This window comes from Antechinus flavipes, chromosome 1, assembly GCF_016432865.1.
Source record: "Antechinus flavipes isolate AdamAnt ecotype Samford, QLD, Australia chromosome 1, AdamAnt_v2, whole genome shotgun sequence".
NCBI lineage: Eukaryota > Metazoa > Chordata > Mammalia > Dasyuromorphia > Dasyuridae > Antechinus > Antechinus flavipes.
In genome coordinates, this window is record NC_067398.1 from 111,450,919 (window position 1) to 111,474,242 (window position 23,324).

At 34.6% G+C, this 23,324-nt stretch overlaps 1 protein-coding gene across 2 annotated transcripts in view; it reads left to right on the forward strand.

Moving 5' to 3' along the window:
- GLIS3 (GLIS family zinc finger 3) overlaps positions 1 to 23,324 on the forward strand; it is a 615,465-nt gene that overhangs the window by 495,866 nt on the left and 96,275 nt on the right. For both annotated transcript variants that reach the window (XM_051987896.1, XM_051987905.1), the window contains exon 7: positions 4,951 to 5,092. In XM_051987896.1, the coding sequence (XP_051843856.1) occupies positions 4,951 to 5,092 (142 nt within the window). The remainder of the gene's footprint in view (positions 1 to 4,950; positions 5,093 to 23,324) is intronic.

Sequence of the window (23,324 nt, forward strand, 5' to 3'; positions counted from 1 at the left end):
TAAAGACATATTATACACCAAAGCTTCTTAAACTGTGAATTGTGACCCCATAAGAGGTCATGTAACTAAAAGAGAGAATTGTAAAATTATTATTTATTACCAACAAATATTTGATTTGTATACCTATTTTATATACTTATATACCCAGAGTTGTGTAAAATTTTCTCAGGTAAAAAATGGGATCAAAAGTAGGAAAAGTATAAAAAGTCCTACATACACACATAAATACAAATGTATCCACATGCTATGTAAATACATAAAATTTATCTTGGAGAAAACAATCAATCATTATGCCATTTAAAAAAAGAATTAGAGAAATCAGGGAAGAGGAAAAGAAAAGAAAATCATTTATATAGCATTTACAATGTGCCAGGCATCATCCTAAATTCTTTATAAATATAATTTTATTTGTTTTTTCAACAAATGTTAGATAGAGGTGGTTATTAATTATATTTGAAGAAACTAAAGTAAACATAGGTTAAATGACTTGCTTAGGATCACATAGTAAGTATCTGAGGTCAAATTTGAATTCAAGTCTCCTGACTCCATGCCTACTGTGCCCAATTCTAGCCAGTGTGTCACTAGCCACATGCAGAAAGAAACAAATGAATAAAATGAAGAGCCTTTTTCTTCCTTTGTTCTTTTCACCAATGATTTAGGTACTCCATATGAGTGAAATTCACTTGGATTTTTTTTTTAAATGAGAAAATAATGGGATTTGCTAGATAGACTCTGACAAACTCTTTTCAAAAGAAAGAAGCAAGTTTTGTCTGTATGAACACACATGTATTTGTGATAGTACTGGTGGTAAATAACCACTCCACTTCTTATCTCTATCAAAAAGGACAAAATGATAGCTATGTTAATTTTCATGACCATGAGAGGGAATAATAATCATCAATGGCCATATCTGCTGTTATGTTCTGAAGAGGCACCCTGAGAATAAAAATTAGTGCCTTGAGTGTGTAATTTGATTGCAAAACAGGAATTGATATATATATAGATATATAGATATAGATAGATTAGATGTAGATATAGATAGATTAGATATAGATATAGATATAGATATGTGTGTGTGTATGTATGTGTGTGTATGTGTGTTATGATCATAATACCAATGCAATAAGAATCAGGTGGTTGAAATCTGGATGTCATTATCACACAAGTATTTTACATATATCATGTATACAAATTTCAAAAGATGTTAGGTTGCAAGCTTTATTTTTTCTAGCTACAATTACGTATGTTTGGAATTACCATATCCATATTGGAAAAATGCTCTTTCTATGTCACATGACAATTCTAAAACTAGATTAAAAGCCGTTATACCTTAACTTAGAAGCGGACAGTTTTACTACTGATATTCTTTTCCATTCCTTAGCACTGGTTTATTTCCTTCAAAGGTAATGTGGTCATAACCCATATTTGAGTAGATAATTATATATGATTATTACTATATTTCAAGAAAATTAAGGCATCTCTTTTTGCCTCTCCATCTTTAGACCTGAGTAATTGACTACAACCACAATTCTCAGCTATATATTTAAAAGAGTTAGAAGTGTGGAGGGAATGGGGGGGGAGGGGAAGGAGATTGGAAAAAGCCCACAAAACATTTTTCATGATCTCTTAGGGAATTTTCTAGTGGAAAAAATGTAAAGCAAAAGTTTTCTACCTTATTTTTTTCTTTTTTTATCATTCACATTTTTAAATATTGAGCATGATACTTCAGTCTGCAAATGAATTCAAACGTAGTGCATTTTAGTGTTTCTAAATTGGCATACCTGCTAGGTTTGTAAAGAATATTAAGTAAATGAAGTATTTAATTTTTTTTTTACTTACCCTCCAAAAGAATCCCTATTTTCTCCTAAAAGAAAACCTCCTACTTCCTCATGGATTCCAAATTTTTCAAGAATTTGTACCTCATGATGGATGCTAGTAGAATGTGTTTCTAATAATCTACATTTCCAGAACATAGTCATCCCTATTTTAAAGTTGAACAGAATCATATGGAGGTCAGTCTCTGATTTCCCGCATCCATTAATTTATTTAATCTCTTTAGAAAAAAGACACTTAAAAATTACCTCAAATTGACTGTTCTGCTATGTATCCTGTATTTTAGGATTCTATTTATGCAGTGATACTCTTCAGCATGACTTTTAAGGAACAGAAGATTTTAGAATTTGGAAAGATCTTAAGAGATCATCTGGGCTAACTCAAACTCCTCATTTTGCTGAAGCCCCAAAGATTAAAATTATCAAATAATTATTGGATCTTGGGTTTTAGAAGTAGAAGGCTGGAAGGAGCCTTTAAAGCTAACTAGTCCAACTTCTTCATTTTATCAAGAGGTTGAAGAACTTTTCCAAACAGTAAATATAAGTAAGTAAAAACAAACAAACAAACAAACAAAAAAAAAAAAAACAACTAGTATTCTTTCTTAGGTTCTATAACTTCAGTGTTCTTTCTATTCTAGTTAATTATTTTCACTTTATATGTGAAGTAACTGAAACTCAGAAGGCAAAATTATTTATTCAAGTTCCTACAGCTCATAAATAACAGAGCTAAAGGTCTTACCAGATTCTCTTTTTCAAAACTCAGTGTTCTTTGCACTAGTCCATAGCACTTCCTAAAGAAATATATTATATGTGATTAAATGAGAAATATTTTGGTTTATATGGATATCATAATTTTTTTAAAAATTTCTTAATGGTCAGGAAGAGGTAGAAATAAAAAGAAATTTTTGTTCATTGAAAAAATTAAAGTAAAATTTTTAATGGATCATAATATCACTTATGGTAGCTTATTACTGAGAACTGGACATGAAAGATAGGCAGCTAGATGGCACAGTGAATAAACTGCTAAGCCTGGAGTCAGGAAGATCCAAATTCAAAACCAGCCTCAGACAACTACCACTTATGTGACCCTAAGCAAGTCCCTGTTTATCTCTGTTTCCTCATCCATAAAATGAACTTGAGAAAAATTTGAAACTACTCCAGTATCTTCGCTAAGAAAATCCCAAATAGAGTTACAAAGGGTTGGACTTTAATGAAATTACTGAATAATAACAATAAGGACAAGAAAGAAGAGAGGGAAAAAAGTGATGATAGGGTATAAAATGAGCAAATGAGGAATCAAGTGGTAGAAAGAAGGGAGAACAAGTCTGGTAGAGTTGTCATGGTTTTATATAGGCTGTTGTATCAAAATGTCATTGCTCTTGATCCATCTGACCCTTTGAGAGAAATCTCCCATGATTTCCCCGATTATTATCCCCACTATGGATAAGCAAACTGCTCTAGCAGCAATCTATTTAAATCCTAAATCCTGTGGGTAAGCAATCTAACTCTCCCTTTGCAGTTAATAGAAATCACTTTATGAAAACTTAACTATATTGTAAGGCCAATACTAAAGAAAATTTGCAGGCATTTGGCTCCGTACACGTGATCCTAATTTCATGAAAAGTCTTTATTACTACTGATAACAGTAAAAGCCATGAGAATGGGTGGGTAATAGAAAGCAGATAGGGGGTTGATGACTACTCTGGGTAAAACATATGGGCCTCAGAACATGTTTTAAGTACAAAAGATAAATTAGAAGTGATTACCAGAATTCATGCTAAGCCTTGATTTTTTTCCCCCTTCTTTCAGTTTTAGTTAAGCAGCATGTGTTTTTAGGTTAGCACCCAAATAACAAACATACCTTAGAAAGGCTGCAAGAGTATTAAGCATTCACTCTGGAAGTATTTGGTCAGAAATGCACGTGCTAAAGCTGTACAAATGGTTTGGCAAAAAGAGAATTATTTTGTTCATGCTACATGTGCTAAATGATCTCCCCCCTCAGTCAGGGTCACCGTACCATTTCTGCTTTTCTGGACTGAACATAGGACATATGTTTATAAATCACTAGACTTTATGAGGTTGGAAAAATACTTCTCTCAAAACAGTAACTTACTACTGATTAAAAAACACACAAACCAGCCAAAAATAATTCACAGTACTACTTTTATTTAACATCTGCTTTCTTTCCTCTTCCCTTCTGCAAGCTTATATAATCTGAGATTTCTACTACTAAGGTAGATGCTTCATTGCTGCTTTCAGGTAACCCTGAGTTCTTAAAAGGTATGCCAAGAGAACATAAGTCCCAGAGGTCCAACTAGATGGAATAGCTCTCAGTATCAGTCCATTATTAGAGGACAAGCTTAAGAAAGTTTAGAAAGGTCTGTAACCCAAATCATGGTAGAGTTCTGAATAGTTGGGGTTTTGGGGGGGGGGGTTTGGACACTATGCAGCCCACAACTTACAAAGAAATCCCTTAAAGTGTAGTAACATCAGTATTTAAAATAGTAGAAGGGTCTATCTTTCTAATGATACTTGAAACATTTACTCTTTTAAGATGGGAAGGATGTATAATCATAACTGGAAGGGACTTCAGGGGACATCTAGGTTAATCCCTTTATTTTACAGATGAGGAAACTGAGGATCAGGGAGTTTAAATTGTTTGCTCAGGTCACACAGGTAATAAACATCAGAGGCTGGATATGAACTCAAGTCCTCTGATTCTAAAGTCAGTGCTCTGTCCCTGGAACCATGACATTTCTTAGTATTAAAAGTTTCATAAATAAATATTCCTGGATCTCTTTCTATTATGTTTATAACACCTTACATACCAACTTAATAATTCAACTAAATGTGTCACTGATGATATTACTACTATTACTATGAGTAACATACATTACAAAAAAGAAAAAAGAAATATAAGAAACTAGACTCTGGATACTAAAGGCTAATCAATTTGATTTTCCCACCATATTGTGATTTCTTCCCCATTTCCCAAGTGTCAGCTCCCTGATTGGGCTAATTAGTCCTTTCTTGGTCATTCTGCCTTTTCAGAAAAATATTCCCAGGAAATGTTTCTTTTCCATCTTTGTTCTTTTTTTTTTCTTTCCCCTTTTCTTAGTTGCGGTCAAGCATGGAGCTCGATCAAGATATCTTCAATAGTTGTCTCACCATTCAGCCTCTCCAACCTACCACTTCCCCACAAGATGTTGCAGATGGTGCCATGGGAAGATCTCCAGGATCTGTCCATGACATGTATTCAGGTAAAAAAAATTAGGGAATGAAGGTGAAATGACATTAAACATCTAAATTTTTTAAAATCTTTTGTTGTTTAAAAAAAATGCTCACCAAGAAAAACCTCCTCCTTAAAATCTATTGTATTTTGCATTGAACATGTTGCTACAGATGGGCATATGTGTGTCTTTCATGATTCCTGGGATAATTTGGCAGCAGACTGTTTTTTTTTTCTTAATAAAGAAACAAAGTCAAGGAAAACATTTGTCCTATTAGGACTGGACTGCTGCCAACAGCTTTGTTCACCCATCCCTTTCAGTCACCTTAAATTCATTAAACTTGATTTAGAACTCAGAAGCAATGTTCCCCTTGAAGCAGGTCACAGGCTGCTTGTGTGTTTCCTAATAGAACAACATAAAGCATGGTCTTTGCATTTTAAAAGGAAGTTCTATTAAGCCATGTTCTCTAGGAAAATACAAATCAGCAAATTAGGCTGGATGCATTTTCATTACTGTTTGTCACCATCCGTAATGCTATGACTTCCAAGTCATCTTTTCCCTGGCTGGGTTTAAGAATAGATGATATAGTGTCTGAATATTTCATGTATGGACTGAGAATGAGAAAGGACCCCCTCCCCCATCCAAGAGGAAAATTATTTTCCTTCTAAAGACTTGCTGATTTGATCATCTTAGGCATCACTTAGGTGAAAGACATGCGTGGGTGTGTTTTCAAACTTGACAGTTCTCCATCTGTTTATTCAAATGCCAAAAAAGTACATTAAGCAAGTTGTTCTGTGAGGTCCTATCATCAAGAAATATATAGTAATAATAAATGTCAATTATATTGTGCGTTTTAGTGTTTGCAAAGCAATTCACATGCATCATCTTATTGGAACTCTATAGCTTTGTTGTAAAGTGGGTACTCAGGCTATTACTATCCTATTTTACAGATGAGTAAACTGAGTCAGGCAGCAGTTAAATGACCTGCCCAGGGTCATCCAGATAGCAAGTATATGAATTGTAGTTGAACTCAGATCTTTCTGACTCCCCAGGTCTAGTGCTCTGTTGGTAGTATATCTTAGCTTAATATCTTTAGTTCAGCTTATACTGGAAAAATAGTTGCTTCTATAAAAATACTCAACAGGATTGTAATATGACATCAGTGATGAAAGAATATAGCAGAATTCTCTCTAGATTAACCAACAGATTTCCCTCATTTAATATATATTTGTAATGCACAAATTCATTTTCTTTTACTAGTTTTCAAAAAATAAAAATAAAAACAAAACCCTGTTCAGCAAATCCTTTGTAATGGAATAGGCTTAGACTATGTTTATTAATCTTTGTGGCTCCATTCACATGGTATTTCTTAGTTATGTTCAGGATATAGCATTTAACATTGAGGACATACCAGAGAAACAAAAGGAAAATTATCATGAATTTAGATCTGGAGAGAATATAGGGATTGTTTATGCCAATATTCTGATTTTATAAATGAAAAAACTGGCCCAGAGAGGTTCAATGATTTGCCTATAGTCACATAGCCAAAATTTGAATATGATTCCAAACATAATTCTTTCCCCTCAAAGGTCAGAAAGTAAAAGCAATCCAAATGCAAATGTTTATATTAAATAAAATAAAAGATTATAAAGTTATTTGCTTGCATGTAAAAAAGAGAAAAGGGGAAGGTGAATGAAAAGAAAACAATTTTAGTTATTGAAAGGGAGTCGGATTTGTTCCCTTTATAGCCCCTAATGACATAAATTTATAAATAAAGATTTTAGGGGAAAAATAAACTTCTCAAGGAGGTTTTCCCTTATGTTTACCTGTGTTGATGGGGCATGTCCCTAGAGGTGCAGGACCAGAACCTCCATAATAATATATTAGATACCAATGTTATTCAGAAGAGTGTGTATAAGGTGAAATTTTCTAATTTTTAAAACTAGCAAGTCTTTTACAGAATGTAGCTAAAGCTCTGTAATGGAAACTTTTAATGCTAGTAAAGAGTGGTTTGCAAAATTTAAAAGAGCTATAGTTTGCATAATATTAAGACAACTGGAAAACTGTTATTCAGATAGGGATACATTTTACAATTATCCTGAAATGCTGAAAACAACAGTTGAAGAAGGTTGATAACCACATCATCAAAATTTTCCCGATGATGAGACAGGTGATCATTGGAAAGATCTGTCCCACAAGACATTTATTTTTGCAGAAAGCATGATTGCACCAGGATTCATTGTAGTCAAATATTGCTTTGTATGTCTTCTTGGAGCCACCATTAAAATGATTTTAAATTGAAGCTTTTCTCCTAAATTATTCTGAAAACCTAGCTCTGAGAAGGGTTGCTCCATGATGGAATCTACTAGCAAATTGGTGATCAAGAAGAAAGTATGAATTGTCAAGATTGGGTCATTTACGTTATTGGTGCTGTTGGTAAACAGTTTGGGGCTATATTATAAGGCATTACCTATTTTCCAAATAATTCCCTGAGTCAGTTGGTAAAAAATAATAATAATAATAATAATAATGGAAGAGATAAACCTGCAATTGGCAGCTAGACAGTACAATGAATAAAGCATCTGCCTGGTGTCAAAAAAGCTTATCTCCCTAAATTCAAATCTAACCTTAGATTCTTATCTGTAAAATGAGCTGGAGAAGGAAATGGCAAATCACTCTGGTTTCTTTGCCAAGAAAACCCCAAATGGGATCATGAAAAGTTGGATATGACTGAAAACAACTTAACAACAATAAAAAACCTTCAATTAAAAGAGATACAATAAGTTGAAATATCATGCTACCCTGGACAGCTGCTAAGTCATGGAACTCAGTTTCTTCTGAAGGTATCCAGAAGAAAGGGAAACAGGACAGGAGTGTTCACAGTGAATGACTGCTTTCTAGATGATATATTTTGCTAGAAATTGAACAAAGCAAATAATAAACTCACTGTTATATAACACTTTAAAGCTTACAAACTGTTTCTCATGAATCTGTGAGAGTTAGTTAAGATTAATTTGTCCAAGGTTACACAGCCAGTTCGCCTCATAGATAAGGACTTGAAACCAGAAATTCTCATTCCAAGGCTAGTCCTCTTTGTGGTATTGTTGATAGTGTTTGTGTGTGTGTGTGGGGGGGGAGGTAGAAGGTGTTAGGGGAAAGGGGAACACGTTCTTCAGATCCTGTTTTTGACACCAGAAATACAAAGACAAAATGAAACAGTTTCTGCTCTCAAGGATCTTACATTCTGTGGGGGAAATAATAAGGGATGGGGGAAAATGATCAATATGGGAACAGATGGCCCCGGGTGAAAATCCCTCATCTGTTTGTTGCTTACCACCAATGTAATCTGTGGTAAATCAGCAACTTCCCTGGGCTTCAGTTTCCTCATCTGTAAAATGAAAAGCATGAACTCAGTGGGTTCCAAGATCTTCTTCCAGATCTTGAATTAAATCCTGTGATTCTATGGATGTATTTTAAGTATCCCCAAAGACTTAATCATGCATATTTAAGCATTTAAAGGTAGTCTCAGGAAAGGTTTCATGGAGTAAACAGTGATTGCATTAAGTGTTGAAGGAAGTAAGAGATTCTGTGATGGAGAAGAGAGCAGGGAGAGTCTCCCTGAGCTGAAAAGTAATGGTCTTGGACTGGATGATCTCTAAGGTCCCTTTGAACTCTGAATATATGACACTGTAGTATTATCACTCTAATTCAAGGCAATAATAAAAGAGATATCACAAGATAGTGGTATACATATACTTTACCCCATCCTATAATCTGTTTTTCTCTTCCACCTTTTACACCTACTATAGTGATAACTAGCATACTAGATTTGGATGCAGGATGCAAGTTGTGAAGGACTTTAAAAGCCAGATAGGAATTGACTATTCCAAAGACAATGGGAAGTCCATGGATCTTATTGAGTAGAAAAGAGATAAATAAAACTTGAATTTAAGGGAGGAAAAATACTACTTTATGACTTGGGCTATAAAAATGCTACAGAATATTTGATGTTTAAAAGGTTCTGTGTCCCTTGTGGACAAAGATACACACACATACATTTACACATAAACACATATGCATATGCATATCACTAATATTTTATTGAAAATAATAAGAAAATATAATTTGATTTGCAAATATTTCATTTATATGTAATTCTGCAGGAACACATCTATTTAATCTAGTGATACTTTAAGGTTCGAAAGAGTTTTCTTCATAAAGTTCGGTGAAATCCAATAGATATACAGCCAGACTCAATAGAAAAGGGACATAAAAGTAGGGAAGCTCCCCTTCCAAAACACACACATATAAATTTTATGAATGACAAAACCAAGTCCCATCAAGATAAAGCTACTTATCCAACTTCACTTGCATGGTCATAAATAACAGATTCCAAATTCAAGTAACTTGAATTGTACTTTAATTACAATTGCAGGATACTTTTCATTTCATCAGTTAGATAGGATACCATTTTTTAGCCTGGAGCAAGTGGGAGGAAGTGATATTTAGATTATGGTTTTTCAGTTATGATAAGCACAAGGCTTGTTAGAGAAAAGCACGCAGACTGTTCTAGAACCTTAGCAAATTGGGTGTTGGACTGGGACCTGAAAAATGGCATGTTGTAGATGAAATGTAGAGTCCTAATGAGATTTCCTTAGAGAAGTTGTTAGGATCAGATAAACACATGGCTGTGAAACTATCTTAATAAAAATATGAAGAATGACACAAATGGTATAACTGAATTATCTTAATGGTGAGGGAGTGAGGACAACTATAACTAGTAGACCCTATATGAGTCTATCTTAACAAATCCAGCCATTTACTGCACTATCTTGCCATCCTATCTGCTGATAGGTTGAATGATGGTCAACTAATTGCCAATTGGCCATCCATATCACTTCCCAGACCACCCTAGATACTGTTCCCCTATGTATGTTGTTTTTACCTCTTGGAATGTAAACTTCTTCAAGACAAGCATTATTTCACCTTTGAATTTGTTCTTCCAGCATCTACTACATAGCAAATTACTTAATTACATATTATTTTACATTTTCTCTAATCATATTGTTAGTATTATCATCACAGGCTCTCCTTTTCACTTGTTACCTCTCTACAGAGCAACAAGTATCAATCTCATGAGGGGAGTGGGGAAGAGAGGATGACTTGGAAAGGTCAGAGATAATCATTACTGATACTTATGTAATACACTGGCCTTATAACATATTTTCTATGCATTATTTCATTTGACCCTCATCATTCTCCTGTGGCAAAGATATGATCTACATTTTATAAATGAGTTAACTGAGTATCAGAATAATTAAGTGCCTTGTCTGTGGTTACACACCTTATCTGCTTCCAAATCCAGCACTTTAGCTATTACTATAATAGCTGTAAAAAGTGGGAGAGAAAGGCAGATTATAGGAGGGGATCAGTTAGAAAAGTACACATTTACCACCATCCTATAATAACACTTCTATTATTGCTTTGAACTAGGGTGATCATATCACAGGGTCATCTTTTGAAAGTTCAAAGGTACCTTAGAGACCATCTAGTCCAAGACCCTCAAAATGTAAGTGAGAGAACTTAAACCCAGAAAAGTTACATCATTTGATCAAGGTCACACACTAGAGCCAGGATCCCAATGAAGTTGTACTGATTCCAAATATTTACTATGTCTACTGTATCAAGATGCTAATATATAAATTTGAATTGTTATTTAGTATCTCACCTATTTGTGCCTTTCCTTCCCAGGTAGAATGCCTACTTCCACCAATACTCTTTACAGTACTTTTCATATGGTAGATGCTCCATGAAAGTATGCTGATTTCAATGGATAGAATAATGGGCTGGAAGTCAAGAAGACCTGAGTTCAAATCCAGTCTTAGATATTTCCTAGCCAGATGATCCTGGGCATGTCACTTAATCTCTGTTTGCCCCAGTATCCTCAACTGTGAAATGTGGATAATAATACCACGTTTTGAGGATCAAATGAGATAACATTTGCAAAGTGCTTAGTATAGTACCTGGATAAAAGAAAATTCTAGAAAAATGCTAGTTATTATTATTATCCCTAAAGGCACATCTATAATTTTCTTTTCAACCAAAATTCTATGATAACAAAGTTATTTGGGTGTCTTTGGGACTTTTGTTACAATGGGGGTTTACTTTTGATGTCCCTATCATCCCATAACAATAAAACTAGAACAATTGTATTTTTCTAACTATACCCGGATGCCACTGTTCTACTGGGTATTGTACAAATTTTGATTAAAGCTGAGGTTTTACACTCGTGAGAGTTGGGAACATGAAGACACCATTTCTCTACCAGCACAGGGAATGTCTTTATACACTACTAAATGTAATGTGCTAGAGAGAATGATGTAATTTCTTGTTTCAATTTTCCACATTCACTAACTCCTTCCTACTCCTGTTAGTTTTTCACACAAGATTAAGCTAAATTATACAGTTTTTCAATATGTATGGTTTTTTGCTGTAAAAATATTTCTGTGGCGAGCAAAAACAATGGCAAAAAAGCCTGGAGACATTGGATGATGAGCCTGGATTACTACTGTAGTGGGAAGAAGAGCTTTAAATTGTTTCACTTTTATTCATACTAAGAATATAGTATCCTCCTTTGGAATGGTCATATCTGTGGTGAGGGTATGGGATGGCCACTGTAGAAAAGAAGAGATAAAATCAAGTGGCACTATTGAATTCATTTCTAGTCAACAAATATTTTTGAAGCACCTATAATATATAGAGTACTGTGTTAGATCTTTGGAATTATAAAGGCAAAAAAAAATGTCCTTGCCCTCAATGACATTAGTCAGATATTAATAATAATAGTAATAATAATAATATTTATAAAGCACTTCAAGTTTGCAAAACACTTTACATCTAATTGCCACTTTCAAATTTTACTATGATTCTGTGAAGTAGATGCTATTGTTATCTCTTATTTTAGAGATGAAGAAACTAAGACTGAGAGCTGTTAATGTGATTTTCCCCAGGTCAGAGAATTACATTGTGATTAAGTATATGAAATGTGATTTTAATTCACCTACTCCTGACTTCAAGGACAGTGCTCTGTCTGTTATATCACGTCAGTGGCGGAATAGTATACATAACAGGCAAATAGATAAGTAAGTAAATACATTAATAAATTGGAGAAATTGGGAAAAGCTGCTTGGGGAAGGTGGTACCTAAGCCTTCAAAGGAAGCTATGGATTCTGAGAGGTGGAGAAAAGTAATGTATTCTAGGCATAAAGAACAGCATAAAACTCTGAATATTAAGTTCAGAGAACAGCTGTGACTGAAACTTTATGTGTATGATGATGAATAAGATGATGTTAAAGTAGATGGAGGATGAGGTAGGTAAGCCCATGGAGAATGTAAATTCCTAACACAGGAATCTGTATTTTATCCTAAAGTCAGTAGGAATACCCTGAAGATAATGGATGAGGCAGTGCAGGGCAGGGCACCTTCTGATCTATAAATATAACTCCTGTTTTTCTTAGTCTTTTACTGTGACCAAGAATTTTCCTCCAAACATCCCATTGTGGATGGAATAGGAATATTATTTTCCCATTTATGGGTGATGGAGCCAAGGCTCACAATGACCCAAAAGCATTTAAAGGCTGGAAATGGGATTTCAATTAGTTCTCTTGACCTCAACAAAAGTATTCTTTCATTTCTAACAGTTCTAGAAATCATGAATCCAACTTCTAGATCAGAAGCCCTGGCAGTGATAGGAATGGAACTACATATGGACTCTCTCTTAAGGACCAGAATGAAAAGTCAGGAATTTTGATTTGAAAGTTCCCTAAGGTGGAAGGGACTTTAGTGATTAAGTCTAGTCTCATCATAATGCAGATATGGGGAAACGGGCCTAGAAACTACCAAAACCTAGTTCTTCAAGATATAATCCATGGTATACCTCTAATCAAACCTGAAAATTTTGGTTTTGGCTTTTGGTTATAAAAAGGGAAGAAGTCAGTAAACAAATACGTGCTTAGTAGAATGCCTAGCACTATATAAAAACTTCATTCTTTCACTTGATGAAAAATTTCTTCAATCAATAGTCCATCACGTCAGAAGGACTTTTGGTTAAGTAATAATACATAATTGATTTCTCTGAACTTTGTTGCCTAAAAAAATTGCTGTTATAGCATTGATGATATAACCATAACTGGTTATATGGCCCCAGGAAAAATCAATTAACTTCTCTTATCTGTTCTCTTATCTGTAAAAAGGGATAACAGTAACACCTTTCTCCCAGGATTATCTCAAGAATCAAAACCATAATATATGTAAAGTATTTTGTGCACCTGTAAGAATTATACTATTGTGTCCCCAAAGTCCAAAGTCAGTCTTTGACCATTTAAATTTTAAAGCTGCACTGAGACTCTTAGGTCTATAAATGCTAATTATTCTTCTTTCTTGTCTTCATTTTAGATTTCATCTCTTTCTTCTCCTCTTTCCTTTCTTCTTTCCTTTCTTCCTTCCCTTCCTTTTCATCATTGCAACAGCTTCTCTTTTTCCTCCTTCTCCCCTTCCTCTTCTTTCTCCTCTTCTTCCTCCTCCTCTCCATCTCCTTCCTCTTCTTCTTCTTCCTCTTCCTCCTTCTCTTCTCATCTTCCTCCTGCTCCTCCTCCTGCTCTTCCTCCTCCTCCTCTTTCTCCTCCTCTTCTCATCCTGCTCTTCCTTCTCCTCCCTTTTTTCCTCCTCCTCTTTCTCCTCCTACTTCTCCTCCTGCTCCTTCTCCTCCTCCTTCTTTTTCTTCTTCTTTCTCCTTTCTTCTTCTTTGTTCTTCTTTCTCAAAGTGTTTTCATCTAGAACATATCTAATAATATCTATGTTGTTTCCCTCACAAGGTTGTAAGTGTAAGTAAATTTTTGAAAATTGTAACATGCTATAAATGTGTTAGTAATCATCATTGCTTTTGTTAATATTTAACATCTGGCACATTATTAATTTGTATTAATAGTCAGGATGTCTTTTCTTGAATTCAGTGAAATGAAAATGGAAAAGAGTTCATTGTGAAACAAGTTAGATATTTATTTAAGGAAGTCCCCTTCAAAATAATAATGTCAGTATTAATTTACTTACCTAACAATTAGTGTAGTGCCCCCTCTGGCTTCTTTCCCACATCATATATACCCTTATATTAGCATTAATTCAAAAAGCACCTACTCTATGCAAGGCATTATGATAAGAACTAGAATACATAATTGAAATTATCTCTGCCCTCATGGAGATTACATTTTAGAAATGGAGACCTTAGAAAAGATCAATTCAATCCTCATTTTACAGATGAGGAAACTGAATCTCAGGGTCATGAAATAATTTGTTGAAGGTCACTATTTGACTAATATTTGAGAACCTAGGTCTCCTGCTTCCTAGACAGATATCCATTCTGTCACACCTGATTTCTTCCTCTTCAGATAACACCACTCTCCTCCTTGGCATAGGAATGGAAAGGAAAAGAATACCTTATTTGTTTACTGGCATTATTTTTTGTAGGCAGAACTGTACAATATCTATGCCACCTGCTTTTCTGATGCTGAAAATTCTTTTAACAGAAGTCCTTTTTTTTTCTATATTTAGCGAGAAGGCTCAAATGCAAATATTCTTGGAAAAGGTAGTATAGCTATTTAAATTCATGCTACTATTACTATTACTAGCTAACGTTTTATATTATAATTTTACATAGCCTTTACATAGCATTTTATATATTTCATTTTATATCAGTCCTTTGAAGGAAATGCCATTATTTTCCTCATTTTATTGATGAAGCAGTTGAGGCTGAGAGCAATTAAATGATTCACTTTAGGTCTCATAACTAATAATTATCTGAGGCAGTATTTGAAACCAGAACTGAGTGCAAAGCTGGATTAAATAATCCAGTCAACCAATATCTCAATTACTAATGACTTATTAATTGCCTCCTATTGGAAGAACATTCAGTGAGACAGAGGTAAAAGAAAGAATGCATTCCAGTCTTAGGGGATAGTCATTGCAAGGATACTTGAAGGGACATGAAGTTTCACACAAAAGAGGTATGCCAATTTTGCTGATGCATGGACTTCTGAAGAAGGAATAATGTCCAGTGAAGGTGGGAATATAGCTTGGGACCAGGATGCAAAGGATACAAAACTGAATAGAGGAATGGTCAGATGTGATATTAAGGAAAACCATTTTGGCAGAAATGCAGAAAATAGACTGGAGTAGGAAACAGACATTAGGCCAATTAGGGTGTGTGTGTGTGTGTGTGTGTGTGTGTGTGTGTGTGTGTGTTGTGTGCAAATACATACATGCACACATACACATACACACATAAACCTATCTAGACAATAAGAAATCAAACCAAATATACACCTCTTTCAAATTTCATACAGTAATATTTGATAATTATGTAAAGTTTATAGAATACTTTATATGTGTCATTTCATCTGTCAACAATCTTATAAGGTAAATACTACCACCATCATATCCCCACTTTTTTGAATAGTTAAACACCTAATTTGTTTAAAGTCATGTACACAGCCCTAGGAGAGAGGCAAGGTTTAAATTAAAAATAGTTTATATACAATGGCCAGTCTCTTCATATAACTTCCTCTTCAAAATGCACTCTTCGAATCAGTGACACTGGCCTCCTGACTATTCTATAAACAACACACTATCCCTCAACTTCAGAATATCTCTGATTGTTCCCTATGTCTGAAATACTCTTCCTGCTCTTCTCTGACTACAGACTTTCCTGACTTCCTTTAAACCCCACCTCTTATAGGAAAACTTCCCTAATCCTCTTAATTCCAGCATTTTCTCTCTTGTAATTATTCTCTCTCTCTCTCTCTCTTTCTCTCTCTCTCTCTCTCTCTCTCTCTCTCTCTCTCTCTCTCTCTATATATATATATATATATATATATATATATATATACATATATATATATATATATATATATGTTTATTTGCATGTTCTCTTCCCCATTCTGATTATAAGCTCCTTGAGAGCTTCTTTTTGTAACCTCAGAGCTTAATACAATACAGGCCAGTCAGTAGTCAATACTTAATAAATGTTTTTTGAATGAACAAATGGTGTGGGGAGACAGTGTGACAAACTGCTTCCTCACAAGTTCAAATACAGGCTTTGATGCTTATCTCTGTGTTATGGGCAAGTAATTTAACCTTGTATGCCTCAGTTTCTGTAGAAGTAATATGGGATTAATAATAACACCTATCTCCCAAGGTTGTTCCATTGATAAAATGAGTTATTGCTTGTAAAGTGTTTTGCAAATCTAAATGCTATCATTATTGTTAACAATAATAATGATAATGATTTCATGCAGGACCAGGACAGATTATAGCTAGTCCCTATTATTAGTTCACCCTAACCTCCCAAAGAAAATAGTCTGTTTTAGAAAGTTGAAAAGGGGATCTGAGGAGTATTCGATATGCTTTCAAAGCATAAATCAATGAAGAATCAAATATAATTATTTAACTTTACCTATAGGATTAGATGTTTGCAACATTTCTTTTTTTATTTTATTTTATTTTATTTTATTTAATAATAACTTTATATTGACAGAATCCATGCCAGGGTAATTTTTTACAACATTATCCCTTGCACTCGCTTCTGTTTCGATTTTTCCCCTCCCTCCCTCCACCCCTCTCCTAGATGGCAAGCAGTCCTATATATGTTAGATATGTTGCAGTATATCCTTGTTACAATATATGTTTGCAGAACTGAACCGTTCTCTTGTTGCACAGGGAGAATTTATTCAGAAGGTAAAAATAACCCGGGAAGAAAATCAAAAATTGTTTGCAACATTTCAATGAAAAATTATACCAAAATGTTGGGAGACATGATTAGGAAACTCTAAAGTAGTAGTTCTATAAATTCACATAGAGGGAAGAGTAGATAGGATTACCCATTAATAATTTTTAGTTGATAGGTCAGAAATTTTAAGTTAGAAAGGGCCTTTGAATTTATTATAATTCAACATGCATTTATAAAGTACTTTCTCTGTATATGATACTCTATTTCTAGCTGGAACACATAAAAATGCCCTCAAAAAGCTTCTATTCTGCTGAAGGAATACAGTAAATTCTCAGAAAAATAAATAGAAAATAAATGCAAAGAAGAAATATGTTTTTTCTGATATCAGTAGGTGTAATTGAAAGGGAAACCAAGAATAGCCAATAAAGAAACATATTCTTTTTCCCCCACTTTTTTCTTTATGAAAATTCAAACTATCAGATTTCAGTAAGTCAGGAAAATTCCCAAGATGCCAAACTCCTGAACATATTTTCTTTCTTTCTTTTTAAAGTTTTATTTATATTTATTTGTTTGTTTATAGATTTCTCTGTGAGAAGTTTCTTTCAACAAAACTATTAAACATTACTAATATAATGATCTCATCTGAAAGTGCATGCAACTATTTGCGTATATAGCCCCTCTCCCGCTTCTCTATTTTAAAGTGTGGGTTATTTGTCTATTTCAAAAAATTAACAGAAATCTATTTTTTCTCTCTCCTACTCCTAACCCACTGGAGGGAAAAAGAATAAGAAAAGCAAATGCTTGGCAACAAATATAATTGGTAAAATAAAACAAACTGTTCAGTTTTATAATTTTGATACTATAGTATGAATTTGTTTTCCTGATTCTGCTCCCTCCACTCTGCATCAGTTCATATAAGCCTTCATGTCTCTGAAATAATATGATTTCACATTTCTTACAGTACAATAGTATTCCATCACATTATTATATCTCAGCTTATTCAGCCATTATTAAATTGATTGGCATCCTTTTATTCTCCAGTTTTTTGTCACCTCAAAAGAGCTGCCAAAAATATTTTTGTACATATAAGAATTTTTCTTATTTCCTTAATCTCTTTTAGACATGAGACCTAGCAGTGATACAGCTGTGTCAAAGGACATTTATGTATATTTTCTAGGGAATGTGTGTGTGTGTGTGTGTGTGTGTGTGTGTGTGTGTGTGTGTAATATAAATAATGCTTCTGTCATTCCTTCAAACTCATCCTCTCCCTTCCCCATCTTCCTAAAATAGCTAACATTTCCATATAATGTTTTAAGATTTGTAAAGTGTTTTGCATATATTACCTCTTTTAGTTTTCACAATAGAAATGGGGTGGGTAGGATATGGTTGCTATTATTATAATTCATGTTCTATAGATGAGGAAACTGAGGCAGACAGAGGTTGTAACTTGCTCAGGAGATTCATAGTTAATAAATATTCAAGACATGATTTGAACTCAGGGTTTTTGGACTCCAAATCTAGAACTTTATTCTCTGTATTACCTAGCAACCAGGAAAACAGAAAACCATCGGGCAAATGATGGATCTCCACTGGGGTCTGACAGACTTCTGTTCAAACACAATTCTTATACCTTTTTTTGAAACTAAGTCTTTGTGAATGTCTTCAGTTAGAGTAAGAAGGAGTAAGGAGGGGGAAATGATGTCTGTTAGGATTAGGTATATTATTATTGAGAGAGCACAGCTTGATACATAAGGGATTAGCAGAAGAAAATTTTAGTTATATGCCAAGAAGATGATAGCTGTAGTGAAATGTGTGTGTGTGGACACACGTGTGTGTATGTTTTTAAGCAAAATGCCTTTGTTCTGAATTTGAAATATCCTGAATGGCTCTCTCAAAATGCAGTTGTTAATTATATCTGGCATTTCAGCATGTTTCACCACGACCTTTGAAATTCAATTGACGCATTTCCAAAACCAAATTTATTTTCATTCTCTCTCTCCCTCTTTTTCCTTTTCTCTCCCTCTTTCTTCTATTTCCCCCTCACTCCCTTTTCCTCAATTTCTCTCCCTCCATTCTTTTATCTTTTTTTTTAATTCTCTCTCTCTCCCTCCTCCTCCTCCCGTATCTCTCTTCCTTCTCTCCCTCTCTCTCCTTCCCCCTTCCTTCCCTCCCCTCCCACACCTCTCTCTTTCTGTTTCTCTTCCTCTCTCTCTCTCTCTCTCTCTCTCTCTCTCTCTCTCTCTCTCTCTCTCTCTCTCTCTCTCTCTGTCTCTGTCTTTTGTCTGTCTCTTGTCTGTCTCTCTATCTTTGTCCTCTCTCTGTCTCTCTCCCTCCCCCTTCTCTCTTCCTCCCTCCCTCTTTCTTTTGCTCCCTCTCTCCTTCCCTCCCTCTCTCTCTCACACACACATAGAATAATAGGAGAGGAGGAAGTGAGCAGGCAGGCCCCTAAGCATGACTCCTCTAGATACTAATAATTTCTTTCCTGGCTAGAGACCTGCATCCATGATGGGGAAATGTAATCGGGCAGCTAACACAGAAGTTTCAAGCTCTCAGGGGAATAGCTATTTGTACCAGAAGCTGAATATTCATGTAACTTTCCAGGACATCAATACATCCTCATTTTACCTTATTTATTTCAGTTCCCTAGTGAACAGTGGGACTCTTAAGCTAAAAGCTAATAGGCATGTTCTTTAGGTCTGTATCTTCTCTCTAGCTAATAAATGGGTCCCCCTAATACATTTGTTTATCCCCTGCCAAAGCTATCCATCAGGTGACACGTGTTTGTTTTCTTTGTCCAGATTCACAGAAGACAGGTACTATTGTTTGCCATCAATTAGCTTGGGGTCTTGTGTCAGGGATGTGTAAGCTGGTGTCATTTCCCTCTGACAGCCACCCAATCCAATTGAAAAGGAATTGTTTCATTATCCACTCATCAGGGCTGCTAGATAATGATACTGCTCCTTGGCAAAATAGAATAAAAAAAGACAGGCAGAGAGAATAGATTTTTAGGAAACGGCAATATTAAAATTATTCATGCCCCAAGGAGGAGAGAAAAAGATCAGGGGGATGACTGTGGAACCTGCTACCAGCTCCTTTTCCATAATAAAAGTGGAATGAGTAATGATGCACTTCCCAAGTGGAGAGAAAGGCATTCTGAAAAAGGATTTAGGTAAGAGATGATGGTAGCCAGAGACAATGGTGAAGTAAGTATTTGCTGAAGTGTCTCTCTAGCTCACCAATTAGCTCCAAGATCCAATTTCTCCTTCTGAATGACCCTTACAAAATATTTTCCTCTCACATAAACGTCCTCTGCTTTGTGCTCTGAAGTCGGGAGAGGTTTCCTCTACAAATCTGAAAAGACATAGAGCTGAATTGCTTAAATGGGAAATAAAAACAGAAACAGAGCATGGCCTGCCTCAATTTTCCCCTTTCAAGGACCAGAACTTTAATCACATAGCCGATACACTTCATTCTTCTAGGAATATCTTGACAGAAGTTGTTTTTAAATTCAGGAAATTAACCAAGACAGTATCTTTCTGCTTGTAGAGAAACAAACACAAAGAGTGCTGAAAATGTAAAGTACTTCAAGATAAACTAAGCTTGAAGGAGGACAATTGTGTTGACATTTTAGTAACAACCATTTTCACTCCTTAAGGAAGTGCAGTTATGCATGAAAATGACTTGTTATCTTTTTAAACTGAAATGTATTCTGATTTGTGAGTAGGAAGCTATGCACTAATCCAATCCCCCTCCCCAAAAAAAGCCCAGTATTTTAACCCTGTGAGTTTCCCCCTTATTACACCTAGTGGAAAAGCTAAGAGATTTTGTTTCTATTCCATTTATAATTTGTCTGGAATGCATAATTGAAATACTAACAAAAGGTTGAGAGTCATTGTGGTGTAAAGGATGGCAAACTGGGCTTTAGAATCAGGCAGAGCTGAATTTAATCTAGGAAACATCTTGACCATAGACCCTGGCCATGTCACTTAATCACTTAAGGTTGTAAATTGGACAATAAGTGGTGATCTGTATTGGTAGAGGGAGTTTCCTTGCCTGGAATTCTTTGTACAGATGAAATCACAGCTCTATTTTTTTTTTAATAGCTGACATATCTTTGTAACCTTGGGCATGATAATTAGTTTTCCTGAGATTCATTTTCTTCAACATTAAAATGAAGGATTGGACTAGTTGTACCTTTCACTCCTAGAACTCTGATTCTGTATATTCTTTAAAAACCCATAAGCTACTTTCTAGGCATCATTTTCTTTTCTTTTCATAATAACCCCTTGTATAGTCAATATATGAGACATATATTGAATAAAAACATTTATAATATTTTATATGTATACATCTGATATATGCATATGTGTACATATGCACATATTTGTGTATGCATATAGATACATACACATTTAATTTATATTTACATTTGTTATCTTACTTGCCCTGTACACCAACCTTGTCAGATATATGCTATCACCAAATCCCATTCTTCAGAAGAAACTGAAACTTACAGTTTACTTGCCCAGGATCACTCAATAAGTAAATATCAGAATTGAGATTCCTGACTCCAAGTCTAAGATTTTATATGCTCTGTTCCTGTTTTATGCCATTCCAAGTAAATGATCTTACTACTAAGTAGCAGGTCATTAGAAAACTGAAGCTAGAGGGTAAAATCTGAGTAAGTGAGTTGATTTGTCTCAGCATCTTAGAATAACAGATCAGGAATTCAATTCCAGGACTCAGACTTCAGATCCAGTTTTCTATTCACTATACCACACTGTCTAGTGACCAGCCCTTAATTTAAATGTCCATTTCTTGACAGTGGCAGAAGAGTTAAAACTGTCATCAAGCAGCCTACAGTTTAGAGTGGAAAGTGTAGTCAGAGAAGCACAATTCATTCACCCTGTAGATTGAAAAGAGGTCTAATGGCCTTAAGCCACTGGGTCATAAAGAGGAAAAGTAGAAAAGGCCGACTTTGAAAACAGACCCTTTTATACGATATTGATTCCCTTCTATTTTCATAATCTGCAACCAAATTTCTCTTTCTGTTCTCTTTCTGTTTGGAATGCTTTGTCTCTATCTCTACATCTCTCTTCCTGTTCTTCCCTTCTGCTCTTTCAGCAAATAAATTTTGAGCTCATAAATCTTCAAAGTCATTAGAGACATATGAAATAAATGTCATGCTACTCAAAAAGGGTTAATGTGCCTCCCATGAGTAATAATTATATCTCTCTTGGTTCATAATGAATGTAGAACTAAAATATGAGACAGGATCCTGATTTTTAGCACATTCCTTTTAGATGGCTTCTTCACAAGCATATTTATAATTGTAACTTGGTAGAGTAAAAACCCAGTAAATCCCTTCCCTCTTGCATTATTGACAGAGTGGAAAACATTTCAGCTGCAAATTCTGCTGTATATATTTACTAAAAGAGAGTTTCTGTTCTAATTGCTCATTAATACCTCCTCTACCCCTCAGAGCAATACATTCTTGATGTGTACTTGAAATTTTATTGAGAAAGAGGCACATTTCCTATTAGCTGCCCTTTTTCTAAATCAAATAATTTATTAAATTTCTTGCTTATATTTGATAGTTGGACAATTGACATTTTAAATACTGGAGCCATTTTTTGAGTGTAAAAACAGAAATGGTCAAATATTTTTATTGGGCATGGCTAACTGATAGTTAAATGGCTAACCTACTCTTGAATGTTATGTGTGATATTATCATTTAAATGTGTCAATTCCCAAGACTCATTGGAACATAAAAAACATTGGAATAAACCGTTTTTGATTATCAGTTTCACTTAAAGATGCATCATTCTGTGCCCCTAAAATGAATATGTTTTGTTTTTCCATTCATAGGCAAATCCTATGACTACTCTATCTTATGATATAATGATAGAACAAATGAAAAATAGTTTCCTCTTTTCAACAGTAAATTTGAATTTGCTACCTACCTTTTCAATTATATTTATTTTTAATTAGGCAAAAATAATCTAAAACAATATCACAAAATTCTTTTATTGACTTGTGGCCATGGGAAAATTTTATCTATTTCAAATCCAAGAATTCTTGATTTTTTTATAGACATTATTTCCTCCACAAATTCAAGTTACAGTCCTTCCAAATTTTCATAGGAAGTTTCAGGAGTTTCTGTGGTTCAAAAAAATTGCTTTATGGGCATCAGTATCACAAAAACTCCAAAGGTACAAGCATCCAGGAAGAATGGGTACTAAAATGTTGCAGATAATGAAAGGATAAGAACAGAGACTTGGTTAATGTTTAACTACTGGCTCTTTGGAAGGGGAGAAAAAGAAATGGAGACACTAAATATAGATGGCTTTTTCAAAAATTTTGGCTGAGAAAAAGGGAAGAGCTGGAGAATGATCATGGGAATGGTAGGTTCCAATAATTTTTTTTTTCAAAGATAGAGAGACTTGTTTCTATAAGTAACGAAGAAGGAACCAGGAGAAAAGG